Consider the following 16,476-nt stretch of genomic DNA (forward strand, 5'->3'; position numbering starts at 1 on the left):
GGGACAACATATTAAGAGGAACACACGCAACTATTTGACAAGTGTCTGTTGGTCAGAGAAGATTTGGGTAGGGTACTGATTCTGAGGCCCTCCTAGGAGGGGGTCATCTGTAAGCTGAGAAATGAGTGAGATGACAGAGTAGTTCTGAAGGCAGGTTGTGGTGTTTGTTGTAGCTTCTCTGACACAGAAAAGACCTGAAGTGTGAAGAGATATGCTAGAGGTTGGCAGGAAGTTAAAAAGAGAAAAAGAGGTGAGAATTGATGAAAGTTGGAATAAAGCCATTGGTTTGGTAGCAGATGCAGTAGAGGAGAGTAACAGGTTTGAGAAGGGAGTGAAAGATTTGGAGCTTGGTATTCATTGTGGAAATGATATATGATTTAGAAGCACTGATGCGACTTGCTCGTGAGTGTTGGGTTGATCCTGTTGTGTGACATTGTGTCCATGTATTAAAAGTTTTGAATGAGTGAATTGAGAGATTATCAAATAAATGCTACAATGGTTATGATCTCATTTTCATGAATACGGGTTTTAACAAGATAGGTTTTTACAGTTGTGCCTATTTAGGAATCCATTTAAAATGAGAAATTGAAGGATATATCAGTTCTCTGTGTCCTAATCATTGGCTAAGAATATTTTTTTTTTTATAAAGCTGATTTACTGCAGTGGATCTACTGTGTATTTCATGTGCATGCTTCACTCGTATTTTTTAGCAGCAAATTTCCAGGCTCCATCAATGCTTCTTTGTATTTTATTACTATGAAATACCTCTAATTCTTATTCCACCCCCACCACAAATAGGGACAGCTATGACACTGACTTGAAAATCTAATTAATATTGCAATATATTAATAACATTCAATATTTTGAGTTTTCCTGTGTATGTTTCAGGACATCTGTTTCACAGCACAGTGTTTCAGTTCCTTTGGTGTTACTCAGACAACCTGTTAAAAATAAATCCTTACTTAACCAAGTTTGCTTGAGGAGTGGTGTGACAATAGTTGGCTACAGCACCTTGCCTCCTCATTAGCAGAGGAGCCTTTCCCTAGGCTGTCTAGCAGATGATATTGTGAGTGACACCCAGCTTTGGAGAAGACAGTACTGGTGCAGATGGAGCTGAGAGAAGGAAGTGGTGTGCTTGAAGTACAGCAAATATTGGCTGGTCTTGCAAGTTTATATAGTAGTCTAGGTCTGAAGTTACAGAGGATTGACTGAGATGTATGGGATAACTCGCACCTCCAAGGCTTTTCTTTCTTTTCCAGCCTGTCTGCAGGTACAGACAGACAATCTTGAATACATGAAACTAGTTTTCTGAGCCAGTGTTATCTTTACAGCAATAAAAAATTGAAACTTGGAAACCATGTAAAACCACATGATGTTAAGCCATTCTATTTATCCTTTCATAAAAAGATAACAGGTCTTTCAGACAAATTATAAAGATGCAGCATGCATCATAGCATGACTTCAGTAAAGCCAGGGTCTCTTGGCATTCTTATAAAGTTTGGAAAACTTGGGTGTTATTTTGAAATCACCATCAAGTATTATGGGGAAACTGTATTTAGAATACTAACATTAATAATTCTCCATCAAACTTGTGGTGTTTAATTTAACTTACTTAATTTAATTACTTACTATGTATTCTTTTTAAATTTAACTGCAGTGAAAAAAAGTGCTTTCTATCACCCCGTGGGTAGGAGAACTAGTGGGTTTAAATAGTGGCAAGGAAAGCTTTGACTAGACTTTCAGAAACTTCTTGCAACAGGAATTTCTGGGGTGGATGGTTCAGGGAAGTGGTGGAATTTCCATCATGAAAGGCTTTTCAGAACAGGTTAAACAAGCATCTCTGCAGAGTAATGTAGGTATAGTTGATCCTGCCTGAGGCCAAGAGACTACATTAGATGACCTCTTATGGTTTCTTCTAAGCCTATCATTTTACGTTCATATATATGATTCTTTCTTCTTAAATATGAGGTCAAATTCCACATCAGATATTTATTCTGTTAAAGATTCCACAGCCACTGAATATTGAGACTATGTCTGAATCTTCTACAGGGGAAAAATAACATTGTGAGCTGTTAACAGTAGAGGGTTACATGCACTTTAATTATTATCTGTGGCTGCATCCTGTATCTTGCGCTCCAGCCTTCTTTAATGCTGCTGGCAGTGAAACTCAGGGGTGAATTTTAGTGTATTTATAGCCCTGGATGACTGCTGATTGTGTTGAAGTGTAGTTATTTGAAAACTTCAGGATACAGCGTATAAACTTGTCAGGCTGAGGGAGAGTAGAAAACATGGACTAAAATAACCTGGAGGACTGACAGACTGAGAAGCTTGAAGCCTTCTTGGAATTTGTCCTGTGCCTACTTCTAAAGTAGATAGACTGCTCTCGCTCAGTATTTAGCTGTTATTAACGCAAATCTCCGGTTTGGTACATGTATATGTCCCACAGATAAAAGTGTTATGAATGTTTTTAAGAATTGCATATGCAAATTGAAGCACAACTCTGTTTAAGTGGAGAGTGCTCATTTAATGAAGAGCTTTTAAATAATTAGGTTTAATCTTTGTGGTTCAATATGTGATGCCACACTTTATTTACTGGAAAGATCTGGAAGAACTTTCTTTGCAGACAAAATTACTAATTTTGTCATATTCTTTAGGGACATCTATTATTATAGTATCTTTGTCTTTTAAACATCACTCTATCTCTGCTCTATCTTCATGAGTTTACAGAACAGCATTGTTACTACAGATGGGAAATTACGGTGCGGAGAGAGAGAACGGTTAAAAGTATCAGTTTAATTTTAAGCAGGAGCTTAGGGTCAATATCTTTCAGAGGATTTAGTGTAACGTAGGAATGCTTGTCTTTGAATACAACCTTCATTGATCCTCAAGCAGTCTCACTCAGGGAAAAAATTAATCACTTTAGCATCATTGTATTAGGACCTTGTTTCTTGGTAGAATGTTTTTTATCTTTTCCTTCTTACAAGCCCCCCAGATGTTAACTATATGCTTCCAGCTTTTGCAGTAAATTACATGAAGGCCTATAGGACAAATCCATTGAAAATACTGTATAAGGCGGAGGCCCTCAATAGGGGGAATGTAGCAAACGAACGTATTATTAATGATCATATAATACATATGCACCAAGCGGGTGAGGTGGGTTAAGTTAATGTGTACAGTTTTTGAGTGTTTGACTTTGCAGCAAGGTACACCTGCTAACATGAAGAGGGATGGGAGTATCTCTGCATATATGTATTTGTGTGCACATTAATTTAAGGTGGAGCAAGGAATTTGAACAGAAGTTTGCATCAACTCAGTTTAGTACTAACTCTTAGTGTTAGGCTTTTTCCTAGATTTCATCCCACTTTTTCTTCTTTCTGTTTTCCTTGATGTCACGTCGTCTTGAATGTCGTTAAGGTGGGGAGGGGAAGAAAAACTATTTTCTGTTTTGTGGCTACTTTCCAACTGGAATAGCTGGGAGCTGTTACTAGAGGAAAAGTCTTTTGATGTTGTAACTTTGAGTGAAGAGAGCGCGCTTACTACTGCTGTGGGAAGGCGGCATGTACAGTCTGATCAACACAGCAAACTTTGGGAGGTGGAGCTAAAGTAGTACAGAAAGAGCTGACTTCTTAGAGGTTTTTAGCTCTAGCAAGCATACTAAGCAAATGCAATCCCTTGAAAAACGTGACTTTTTTCCTCCCCCCCCCCTTTTTTTTTTTAACACTGGGGCTTACCGTTTAACCAGAAGCTTACAATTCAACCAAATATAACTGCATCTTCAGACAAACTGCAAAAATGACATCCATCATGCAAAGGGTTGCCCACCTGTGAAGCTTCATGTTACTTTGCCAAAGTATGTATTTATTTGCAACATTTAAATGCTATGATTTCAAGCATCTGACATAGCCAAAACCTGTTCCTTCCCTTCTAGCCTTATTTTCAGACAGAACTAAACCATTTCAACTGAAGCTTTTTTTTTTTTAAAAAAAAAAAAGTCAATTCAGTGCACTGTCAAAAAAATCAATGCAAAAGACTAAAGCTTTGGCAAAGTTACAAGAAACTGAAGACAACTTTGATGGATTGTGGTAACGAACCATAAGTGTACTTTTCCCCTTACAGGGGAATTATAAATCTGACCCATAATCTCATTCTTGTAATGTGTCCTTTTTAATATTCTGCTGCTTTTTGTTTTTTCTTTCAGATGATATTAACTGTGTTTTTGAGCAACAACGAACAGATTTTGACAGAAGTTCCAATTACACCAGAAACAACCTGTCGCGATGTAGTAGAGTTCTGCAAAGAGCCTGGAGAAGGAAGCTGCCATCTGGCTGAAGTATGGCGTGGGAATGGTAAGTAAAATGTTCAGTGGAAATTGATTTAAATATATGTACCAATTATAAAAAAGGTAAGAGTCACTCTTCAATATTAATGATTTCAAATTGTACTTTTTTTTTGCTAGCAAATTTCAATGCAAAGCATGATAATTGAATGTCGGTAGAGATCAATGCAATTCTTGACTTTTTTCCTCCTCTATTTTATTGCTGAGCATGAAGTTTTTGATAAAATGTATGTGTCTAGAAGCCATTTATTTCATATAGGCATATGCCGTATATTGGATGGAGGGTATTTAAATAAAAATATGGAATCTCAGTGATCTTCTCTTATACCTGCATTCTTTCCAGTCCAATTTCCTCACTATTAGGCATGTGAACACAACCTGAAATTTAATGATTGCTGTAGATTTTTTCTTTCTGTATCACGAATAGCAGATTTTTTGCAGACAGAATTTTGCCAGAATTGGACATAGTATCTCCAGTGTCTTCATGAACACTTAAAAGATTTGACAACCTCCCTTGGGGCAGGTAGTAGTGCCCATATCCTATTTGCGTTGCAATTGTTATTTCACAGAATAATGGTGTGGGCATTTCTTTTCAGCAGTGTGTCAAAACAGCCTGTTATGGATTCTGTTTCTAGATGGATTCTTGCAACTGCGTGTAGTGCACACCTCTAGGTTATAGTATATCAATGTATGGATGTGAGTAGAATTAATGGACAGGTGAGAATAACAGTTAGGCAGGTTCCTATCCCTCAGTTACTAACGTCACCCCTGTTTAAGCTGTTTGTGTCATCTGTTTTGTATACAGACTGATGAGGTCATAACTTGATCTTGAATTCTTAAATTTTGCATAGAGAGGGTTTATTTTGGTCAGGGGCATTTTGTCAAACAGACAAAACGGGCATTATTCAGATGCCTTTGGAGCTTTTAAGTATTAGCAATCCGGAGTGGTTTCCTGCTGGGGAAACTATTTCTTCTCTTTTCTAAACTCTTCCAAGACTTTGTAAAGGGAAAAGGTGCCTCCAGAAGTCATTTCCTAATGGGATGGGAACTCACAGAGTTTAGGGAAGAGTGAGCAGGAGAGTGGTTAAGCATGTCTGCGGTTCTAGGAATACAAATTCAGTTCATACTTAGAAAACTGTATTTAAGGATAAAACTTATGGGATGGTTACAACTTTTACAAATCGGAAGTTTAGACTACGGAGAGTCTATGATGCCAAGTGCATTGCATAAATTTCTAAAATGGATCTGCAGACTGTGTTTAACAGTGCTCAAATATCCCTAATATTTTCCAATCCTTTGTCTGTGAAAGTGTAACATATATAGTATTATTTGTTCTTCTGCTTTCACAATACTTTGTGGGTGTACTTCCTAAAGTACTGCAGAGAATGTTGTCAACTATCTTCAAAGGGTGACTGGAAGCTGTAGCCAGTGATCCACAATGTCTTTCTGGGACACTTAGCCTTGCAGCGCTGGCAAGTGCGAGCTCACATTTTCTATAATAACCTCTAAGAATGAGAAAATATTTTATCTGTGCATGTAATACATTATTTCTCAAAGTATTAGATATCTCAGGCCGAAACTTTCTATAAAGTGGAAAATAAAACTTATCCAGGAAGTTGTGATGGAGAGACTAAGACTAAATCGTGTATCTACCCTGTGAATTATGCGTCTTTGTTCACATGATAGTCAATGGAGATCTGGATATTACCATGAGTAGAACATGGTGATCACTGATTTCAACTAGTTGTTATCTATTTGATTTTGATCATCAGAACTCTTCCAGTTTTCTGAAGTAAACATCTACATACAGACACCTAAGTTCAGGAGCAGAATCCTGCCCACCTGTTGAATGGGACTGTCAAACTTTGCAAAATGTGCTGGTGGCTCCAAGTTTCTTTTAAAACTCACATGAAGGTGCTTTCACGAATCTAGCTTCACTTGTTAAATACCCAAGGTGATAACTATCATTCTATTCCATTGAAAGTGCAGAACAGAAAAGACTAGAGAGAATGAAAGAAAAAATGAAATGCTCACATATGTTTCTGGATCTCTCAAACAGGCCTGTACTGTCAGCAAAAAAGATGGTTTGCACACTGGTTTTAAGTCTTTCTGACAGGAATTTCAGCACAAGCATTTTGTTTGTTGTTCTTAAATGTAGGATACTGTTACAAAATCTGTGTGTTGGTGGCCTCAACTTCCTGCCCCAAAGTCTGGGGTACATAAATTTCTCAGTGAAATAACCTGAATTCTTTTTTAACAGGGCATAATATGATATTTTTTCCTTCAGCTGCTCCTGAGAGCTAAATTGAACTCTTTCCCCTGAAGTTTTAAAAATTAATTTTGCCTGGAGCAGAGATATGATGTAGAAAACAAGTCTAAACATTTAAATGCAACAGTTACAACAACAAACAAACTATGGTTCTAAGTGGGAAGTGTGAAGCAATTTGCAACGAAACTGTGGCATGTTGTGCCAGTGCAAGAGTATTTTTTTCCTCTTCTATTACACTGTCCTTGACACCCCCTCTTATCCTCAAGAGAGGTCTACAAATGTTCTTTCAGAAGACAGTTTGGAAAGTAAAATTCAAAACAAAAGTTAATACAGAAAATGATAGGTTGAATAAACTCATTAGGTTTTGTCACACACCATAAGCAGTCTGTTTTCTTGGCAGTCTCTCCATGTTGCACAGGTGACAATTCACAGAGCTCTCCATAAGAGAGAGCTGTCATACCTGTCCTTTTGTGAACGTGCTTAACTCCTCGGTTCTACAGGTATCCACGGCCTCTTTTAGGTAGCCCAGCTGAATAATACATGTCTACTCAAATTCAAAGCAATGGGGCTTGTGGATTTTAGTTCTATTATTAGATACAAAAAGCAGCTGGTGCACCCAAAACCATTTCCTAAATTGTATCGCTCTAACAAAATACTGTCTCTTCTAATAATCTTCCTCCCCGAATGTGTATGTACAAATAAATACTTAGTTTTATTTTTAGAGGGTGACAAAGACCATTTGTCTTCCAGAAAAATGTTATTAAAATCCGTGCAAGTTTGGCTCCCAAAAATTATGTATGATTTCTAGAGTTTAGAGGAGGATTACAATAGCTTAGCTATTGGAAAGCATATTTGTTTATTATGTTAACTTTTCTCTGTTTGCTTTTGTGTGGCAAAGATATGGTTGAGGAGCTTCCCAAGAGTTGTAAAATAGTTTAAGTATTGTTTGTATTAGAGTTAAGAAACTGATTCTTCTCAGAGCAGCATGACATAAGCATTTGGTTTATTCTCATTTAATTTTTGTATTTCATTCTCTGTTCCCCCTCCTTTGCAGTTTCTTGAGATGAGTAATAGTTGAAAAAGTCAACACAATTCATGCCTGACTTGTACCACCTTGTGCTTGTGTTTGAATCTTCCTCTCTTTGCATGGAGAAAAAAACCCACAGAATATTCTTCCTCATTCCCCAGCTATTGCAAACAGCACTCGGTAAGGAGGTCGAAAGACAGGTGTGACACCAGGAACTTGTAGTATTTTTTCAAGACAGAATGGATTCCAACCATTCAGTCCACCCAGTACTCAATTATTCACTTCATTTACATCTGGAATGCCCTTCGGCAATTGCTATTAATTGATCTTCCTGAATTTAGTGGTAACACGGAGGCAAGTGACTGTGAAAGAAACAGTTGTTTACTACAAGTGTAATTCTGCAAACCTGAGGGGAGAAAGACTCATTCCTGATCTTGCAGTGAACTCCCCCACTATGGAGATAATCCATTACTTTGTATTCTGGTTTCGTGTATAGCAGGCATAAATGTGTTTATTACAAACAGCGGGATACTTGTAATCAGGATAAAAACAGATTCTGAAGTCTGAAGCTTATTTTGTTTTAAATGGTGGAAATATAGTTTCAACAGAAAGATTTTTGCAATTGTCTTCAAAAGCATTGATGAGGTATCTGTGTTTTGGTCTTTCAGGGTTTTTCAGTCATTTGGAATACTTATAACTAGCTCATCCTCAAAACTTTTGCTTAAAAGGAAAGGAGTTAAGCTCAGTTATTAAAATTCTTTCAGAATTTTCATCCAACCTAAAATCTAAGGCAGTTTTGCAAATAATTATGGATATACGCATATATCATGGTTTTGCACTTAGCTAGTCATGGAAACAAATGTTCTTGAGATAAATTTTAATGTGTTGTTAAAGTATTGGGATCCAACCTGTTTATTATTACTCTACACCCATTCTCCTATTTCACCTTTTCTTCGTTCTCTTCTATTTAAACTTTAAAAAGTTAAAGTTTGAAATAGTATTGTGAAATTATTGACAAATATGTCTGAAGCTATAAGAACTGGGAAAAGTTGAACTGCAGGTTTTTTGTTTGTTTTGGTTTTGATTCTTAAAGAACAGGTATTTCCAGAAAATATCCCTTTGTGCTCTCCTAACTTACAGCAAATATAAGATCATGCTTTCTTCCTGCAGTTTTTCGGGATTTGAAGGATTTAAACTGAAGGAATGAATGGGGACTTCAGTTCTCATCACGTCTTGTGCAAGTGTTAATGTCCATTTCTTCTTCCACTTTCTTTACCGAATCTGTTTTATGTAGCTAAGTTGCACAGAATGATTAGTCCTTCTTTGTTTTTCTTTTCTCTGTTTCAGTGATGATGATGCTGTTGTTATTATTTTAACCTGTTTTCTGTCTAATTTAGGGCAACATATCCCAAATTGGTTTTGTGGAAGAATTGCAAAAGTAGTAGAAATTGTCTTTCCCATTCGTCTCCGTGGTCATGTCTGAAAAATATTAGCCTTGATTCTTCAAGGTACATTGTGTAAATGAAACCTTTTATTTTGAATAGCTCCTAGGATCAGGGCCTTACTTTTAATGGGAGACCAGCCTAACCAGAAGTGGTGCTGCAGCCACTCCTCACCATTCCAGAATTAGCCCAGCCCTGTTCAGACATCCAGTTTCTTGGTACTTTGTTATCAAGCTTCAGTTCTTGCTAAGTTTATCTAGCAATTTCTTTATTTGGGAAAAATCCCTAAAGATTCTTATCTTCTGTGTCATAAAGTCTCTGAACTAAACCATTTAAATATTTTACACTCTGTGATCTTTAGAAGACTCATGCTGCAATTTTAGTGGATATGTTTCAAAGCACTTGAAATCTTACCTTACTTTGGAGTTGAAAAACCTGAAAATCATGTTTATAAAATTCCTTTTCAAGAACTGAGTTGTAATAAGCCACTGACCTTATTCTTGTGTGTATAAACACTATTGACAATGTTTCTTGGAGTCCACGTGAGTGAGGAACAAGAAAAAGAAAAGAAAAACATCTACTTTTTTAAATTCAGGTGTTCTGAATTATTTTTTTTTTGTGGGTTGTTGGGGTTTTTTTGGTTTTGTTTTTGGGTTTTTTTAGGAAGATAGGTAACCAGTCAGGTGATGAATATAATTAGCTGGTGGTTTAAATGGCCCTTCCCTGTTGAAAGTAGCCAGATCTGTGTCTAGAACCGTGGCTAATCTGTGTTAATCACTCTACCTGTTTGACACAACAGATTTTGACAAGACGCTTTATTGTATTAAATGCATTGTGAATCAAGTGATGAAAACATATTGTTCTTTAAATATTACAATTAAGTATCCCAAAAGTATCAAGATATGTATACATTTGTGTAGTTCATAATGCATATAAATTTAGGTAAACTTCATTATAAAAAGGCATATTTGTGATCATTGTAAAAAGGTGTGTTTCTGATGTGTCTTTCCCAAGCTTTCCCCAAGATATCTATTATCTTTGAATCATTTTGTCTTCTCATGTCAAATGGGTTAAGTATGAAATTGATAATGAATTGTTAGTGGTGCTCTGTCTGGTTGGAGATGCTGTAGTTTGGGTTTTGAGGGCAGAGAGCATTTTGCTTTTAACAGTGAATGCAAACTCCAGCTTTTGGTTTCTATCCAGGTCTGATTTTCTGTAGTAATCTTGGTTTGGCATGGTGCTCCATGTAGGAAAGCTAATTGAATCCCTTCTAGTATAATTTTATTATGATTAGAAGATACCTTCTAATACTTTGCTTAGTATTAGATCTTAAAAGATCTTAAAAGGGAGATTTTATGACCTTAATGAAAACATTTAAAAATAAATGCAAGTATAATTATGGAAACAGTGAAAACTTTGCTTTTGAATTGTATTTTCATTTTGAAATACTAAATATATGGTGTGCAGCCTCTTAGTAATAATACATTTGGTCGGTTTGGAAGAAATAACTACACTATGAGAATGTTTTATGTTTCTTTGGGGGAAAGCAAAGAGACTGACTGCTGCATAGAACTTAGCCTTTATTTGTTCAAAAATTTGTGAGTAATTCCACATATACTGCAAGTTAATGTCTGGCATAGCGTATTGGAGTGGGAGCACCTGCTCAAGTTCTTAGGAGATGAAATGTCAATATAATGATAAGGCTTTTAGTCCAAGTGGAAACCTGGAGGTTCAAATTGAATTAATCACTTCAATATTAGAACAAAATATCCATCTGGTGGTGATGGAGAGCAAAGGTGCAAAGATCAGCATTGGGAGAAAAAGGTTGGGATGCAGAATTCCTAAATTAGAGTTTCTAAACACTGAGACTTTTGGTATGGTTTTGCAAACTGGTTATGTTCTGCTGTTAAGCAGTGAGCTATGTCACAATAACAGGGTAGCTTTTAATGCAGTGCAACTATTGTCTGTTGGTGCCTGTTTCTCTGACTTTGCATAAGACAAAATACACTGGATAGATTGAATTGCTGCCAAAAAGGACGTTCTGCTTCTTAATGAGAGTTCTATAAAACTTTGCTTACTTTAAAATAGTTGTGATAAGTTTTTTGGTCTTGTACTTTTAGAACGTCCCATACCCTTTGATCACATGATGTATGACCACCTACAGAAATGGGGTCCCCGCAGGGAAGAGGTGAAATTTTTTCTTCGTCATGAGGAGTCACCAGCCGAAAGTAATGAACAGAGTAAGTACACTTGTCCTGTAGTGTTGTTACCTAAAAGATTTCTGAAGTGAGTTTATCAGTTCTTTCAGTGAGCTTCAGTAGATACATGCAATACAACTTCCTTATACCAGAGCCATTTTGAACCTTCCTTAGTGGTACATTTATTCATGTCTCAAATTCCCTTCTCTAGAATAATTTCTGCTAGTCTGTTGAGTAATACTTCTGCAATAAGATTGGTTTCTATTCTGCTTAATAACTGACCCCAAAACGTTGGTGGCTATTAGAGGTTTAATGCATTTTTTTCCTTGTTGAGAGAAAGTCCCTATGTTTTGAGAGGGTGGGATTGTTCTTTTTGACCTCCTGTTCTCTTTCAGTTGCCCCAGAGAAAAGACTCGGTAAACTACTTTGCCTCCTTCAGAAACTAAAATCTATTTTACAGACATCATTAGCAGAAGTCTCGGTGGCTTTACTTTCTCAGTACTTCATGTAGATATATTTAATAGTGGTGATAATTCACACCTTGAAAAATCGCTGATCTGCATGGTTCTACAGGAAAAGTGTTTATATAAACAGTGCCATATTAAGTAGAGCTTTCTTAAAAGACTGGAATAAAAAAAAATAGAAGGATTTCAGTTTTCTGATCTAACTAGTACAGACTGTACTTTATGAGAAGACCTTTGAGGCTGTGCATTATATACTTAATGGCTGTCAGAAGGATAGTAAAGGTATCTTGAAGCGAGGTGCATATTTGCATGCTCAGATTATCCTTACTCATTCAACTAATCTGGCTGCTTCTAACAACGGAATTTCAAGTCTTGGCTGAGTCCTTATTGCTTTGAGCTGGGGTTTATTTTTGTATTTCTAAATGGTTCCTGGTTGCTTTGAATGCCAGAAGTAGCAGGCCAAATAATATATGAGGGATTTTTATATTAGTTAGGTACTTTGTAAAATACTCGGTCATCCTTACGGCAATACAAATTCAAAGTACGTTAAGAAATTTAAGATACACCTGAAGCTACAGTGTTTCATGTACAAGCAAAATGTTGCCTCTAAACGACGCGTGCAAGGCTTTTTGATTAATCTTTGACCTATGGATCAATCTGTAGATGAAAATTGTTTATAAGGCATTAGAAAAGCTTCCTCTACTATATTCATTTATATTATATTCAACTGAAGCTACTGCTTCTTGTGGACACAGAAATATGAAACTTTAGTAGTCGTGCTCAATACATTCCCTTTCATGACATCATTGTCTAAACGCAAGTCAGAAAAGTAGAGCTGCATGTCTGTGCTTTTAACAGAGGAACTCTGTGAAGTAAGTGCTTTATTTCTGCTGACTCCACTGCTTAAAAAGAATAACTTAATAAGAAAGAAATGGAACTAGCAGAATAAAAAATTCACAGGTAAAAGCTTAATATAAAAATCCTTGAAAAGAAGAGATTCAAGAGTGAAAACCATTTGTGTTGAAAAATGAACTTTGCATTAAGAGTGGTACTTTACTTTTAGGTGGACGTCAAGCCCAAAATCAAAGAAATGGCATAAATATACCCATGGAGAAACGTACAGAGAATGGGGTATGTAATAAATCCTACTGGTTTTGGATCAGTTCCATTGAAATATTTGATGTTTTTAAAATCCTTGCGTTTCAAGATCTGTTATGGTGTGAACTGGTGGAAAATGATCTTGTTCTGTTTGGTTGGTCGGTTGTTTTTGTTATAAAATGAATGGAAGAGTATGGCTTTTTCATGAACTAATCTAAATTTTTCTGTATAGATAGAAATTTATTTATGTGACGTGAGAAGCCCCTCACCGGACACATTATTCTTTCTTACTAGTATTGCCTGTCCAGGCATCGCTCTAGTTTGATTTATCTCACTGGTATTGATTCATGACATAGCCTCATATGTTAAAACATGAGAATGTGCCTATGTATTGGGATGTTTTCAGATGCTAGTAGAAGAGGTTGCATACACCTCAGAGCCACCTCATTATACTGTTTTTATGCACTTGGTTCATTTATACACCTGGGTTTTTTACTAAAATATTACTAGGTTTATAATTTAAAATACATATTACATAGCATAGGCAACTTGTTTGGTGTCATTCAGTGAATCCTGGCTTGAAGATTCTCTTTTACAAATGAAACGTAGTAAATCTCTCAAAATTACCATGTCTTAAAAACCTTCTACTCCTGAGCTGAAACTCACTTCGCTCTCTCTCTCTTCTCATCCTCAGTACTAATGAAGACTCTACAGAGTACATTCTGCTCTCGTTTGCTCAGGGCCATTCTGCTGCCTTTACTGAGGCACTATAGTTGACTATTTTTAAACATTTTTGAATTTCAATAACACACACAAATATGCATCAACAAAGATGTTCGGTCAGTGTGCAGCTCTTTGCAGCTTGTTTTGTGTATGGCTTGCGGGCCTTGTGGAAGGAATTTTTCCCCCCCATTCAAAACAGTTAATCATGTATTGCTTTCTGCGTTCCTTTTCTGTAGAGAACACTAGCTGATATCCTCTGCTGTACAGATCCGTTTATCCTGCTTCCATTGTCATATTGACAATGTAGTGAGATCATAGCACTATAATGTGCTAGGGGAACATAACTCTTTCATGCCCTCCCCCGATCAATTCCTCCATGGAAGTCGTAGCACATACACTTCAGTTGAGAAATAATATCTTTGGAAATTAGGACTGGCATGTGCAGTATGCCTTACAATCTCACTTCTTGGTAGCACTAAAGTTTATGATAACATGGCTTTATATTTAGTTCAATTTGCTGTTAATATTTATGGGTAAAGGTCAAATCTGGTAACTTGAATAACCTTTGGCATTCAGAATATATTTTTAAAAAACCCCAAAAGTTTGGCCACATAATTAAAATTTATTAGGGAACACCTCACTTTAAAATTACTTTTACCAGGTTTAGGAAATTATTAAAATACAAGAAAGCCTAATACCTGAAAGGGTTACATTTATGTCAATTGTGGTAGGCTTTATGCCAAAAAATGGTACCAATTAGGTTTTTAAAGTGTATAAAACTAAGATTTTTTTTTTTCAATTGTGCCAAGTTTTAAATTAGAGGGGGAGGGGGGAAAAAAGAGGTGGCTGCAGGATCAAGGATTTAATCAGCTTACAGTTACGTAATGCATTAGGCTTATTCATTGTTACTGGCATGCTGAATGTTAGACTAGCCCTAAAATCAATACAAACCAATGGAACATTGAAGACAGCTCAAATCTTACCAAATATTCTTCATTGCATTCAGGTATATTATTATTATTATTATGTGTACGGCTTTAATGATGAAATAATTGATTTTTACTTAATGTCTGGATAGAGTTGAAAGTGTGATGTGCATAGAAAACTCTTAAGAGGAGTGTTTGCTTTAATGTTTGAATCAATAGTCTTGGAAAAAATGGGCAATCTGTCTGGAATTCAATTTGGATAATTCTGTTAATTGGCATTTTGTCATATGCAGTATGATTTTTTTGATCTTTGAAAATATATGTGCTTGATGAGCAATTATTTAAAATAATGGTTAGCTTAAAATCATATTATATAAATGCTTAAATCTCATTAGATTATTTTCCAAATAAAGATTTAATGTTAAAAATCGCATAAGCTATATCTCTTCAAACAGTGAGAAATGCACTGCTGCAAAAAGAATACTTATCTGTAAGTGCTCATCTGAGAGTTTTGAATTCTGCATAACAAAGTCTAAAGGAAAAAAACTATGTGAGACTTTGTAAATTGACAAGTTCTCTTGCTGCTGAGGTGACCTTTTGGGGTTTGCTTTTGTTTACAATTTACCTTCTTGGAAGTGGAATTATGCTGTAATCAGGGCCTGATCTCTTTCAGCCACTACACAAAGGTGTAGATATGTGAGATAAGACTTACATAATTTCCCTTTGCCAGGGAGATTGGAGAGTCTCAAGAGGGATTCTCTTCTTGGAGAATAGCTGCCTCTTCCTTCTCTTCCTTTCATTTGCACGTGTAACTGAGCCAGTTGGGTTTGAATACAAGTTGTAGCAAGGGAGAAATCCTAATTAAATATTGGGGGAAAATGTTTTCTCAATGAGAGTAACAGACATTGGAACAGGCTGTCCGTGGTCTGTGGAACTTCTGTCTATCTGAATAAAAGTCCTGAGCAGTCTGAAATGCTCCGAGCAGGGGTTATTGAACTGGGTGGCTTCCAGAGGCTCCCTTCTACCTAAATTATTCTTTGACTCTGAGATCAGTGGCCATGAAGCAGTGGGCATGCAATGTTGAGTCTTGTTTGCTTCCGGATGCCCTAGCAGGATGCAAGCTTCATTCCATAGAAGGCAGTGATCCGTGAACAGTGAGACAGAGAAAATATAGTTGTAACCACTGGGGGTCAGTGGTAGACAGGAGAGGGACTGGGAGCCACCCGTCGTGGTGCAGCTACCGTTTATCAACGGGAAAAGTGGATCAGAGATGCACTTAAAGGAAGTCCCAGAAAGAGGACTGGCTTGATGATGACAGTTGTCGAGATGAAAAGGTAATCAGAAAACTGATAAATTTCTTGGACACGAGAAAACAGGAAAGCAGATGCAGCTCAGGAGGAAGAAAGGATGGGGTACAGGAACATGATGGGAGCAAAGTGTATTGAACTGAATAGAAGTACATTAGTGTAGTGAAAACAGTCTGTGTATGAAGACAATACTCGTTTGCTGTAGTTGCTTGGTTTAAATTATTTTTCTACATAATGTATTTGGGGACAATAAAATGTCAGTTTGCGGTCTCCTGTACCATTCTCTCTTAAACTTATTTTTGCTGTTTCTAATATTAAAATTGCTCCCCGAATTTAGAGAGCCTGGTATCAATAAGGTTTTTTATTGATAAATATTGACTGAAACCTTTGCAAAGAAATACAAAATGGAACCTGATTTTATCTCTCACTATGAAATTTGTGTTAGCTTTAGTGTAAAAGAAACTCATCACCGTCATCCCAAACTGGAGAATCACACGGTATAAATTTTCTTAGTCTTGAAGCTGTGACCAGGAGAAAAAGTTAAGAATATCTTATGCTGATGAGCTAACAGAACTGAGCTTCACTTATTTCTGTTACAGTGGCTCAAATCAGGCTTTTAGCAAAAAATTTTACAACGGGTAGTCCAACTGCTTTAGCATCAGGAGACTCATACTTTCATGCTGGGG

General features: G+C 36.5%; 1 protein-coding gene across 8 annotated transcripts in view; it reads left to right on the top strand.

Annotated features, from left to right (window-relative positions):
• PPP1R13B (protein phosphatase 1 regulatory subunit 13B) overlaps nucleotides 1–16,476 on the top strand; it is a 71,213-nt gene that overhangs the window by 22,530 nt on the left and 32,207 nt on the right. For all 8 annotated transcript variants that reach the window (XM_074583861.1, XM_074583856.1, XM_074583858.1 and 5 more), the window contains exons 2-4: nucleotides 4,199–4,346; nucleotides 11,195–11,314; nucleotides 12,800–12,867. In XM_074583861.1, coding sequence (XP_074439962.1) covers nucleotides 4,199–4,346; nucleotides 11,195–11,314; nucleotides 12,800–12,867 — 336 coding nt within the window. The remainder of the gene's footprint in view (nucleotides 1–4,198; nucleotides 4,347–11,194; nucleotides 11,315–12,799; nucleotides 12,868–16,476) is intronic.

This window comes from Larus michahellis, chromosome 4 (assembly GCF_964199755.1).
Source record: "Larus michahellis chromosome 4, bLarMic1.1, whole genome shotgun sequence".
Taxonomy (NCBI): Eukaryota; Metazoa; Chordata; class Aves; order Charadriiformes; family Laridae; genus Larus; species Larus michahellis.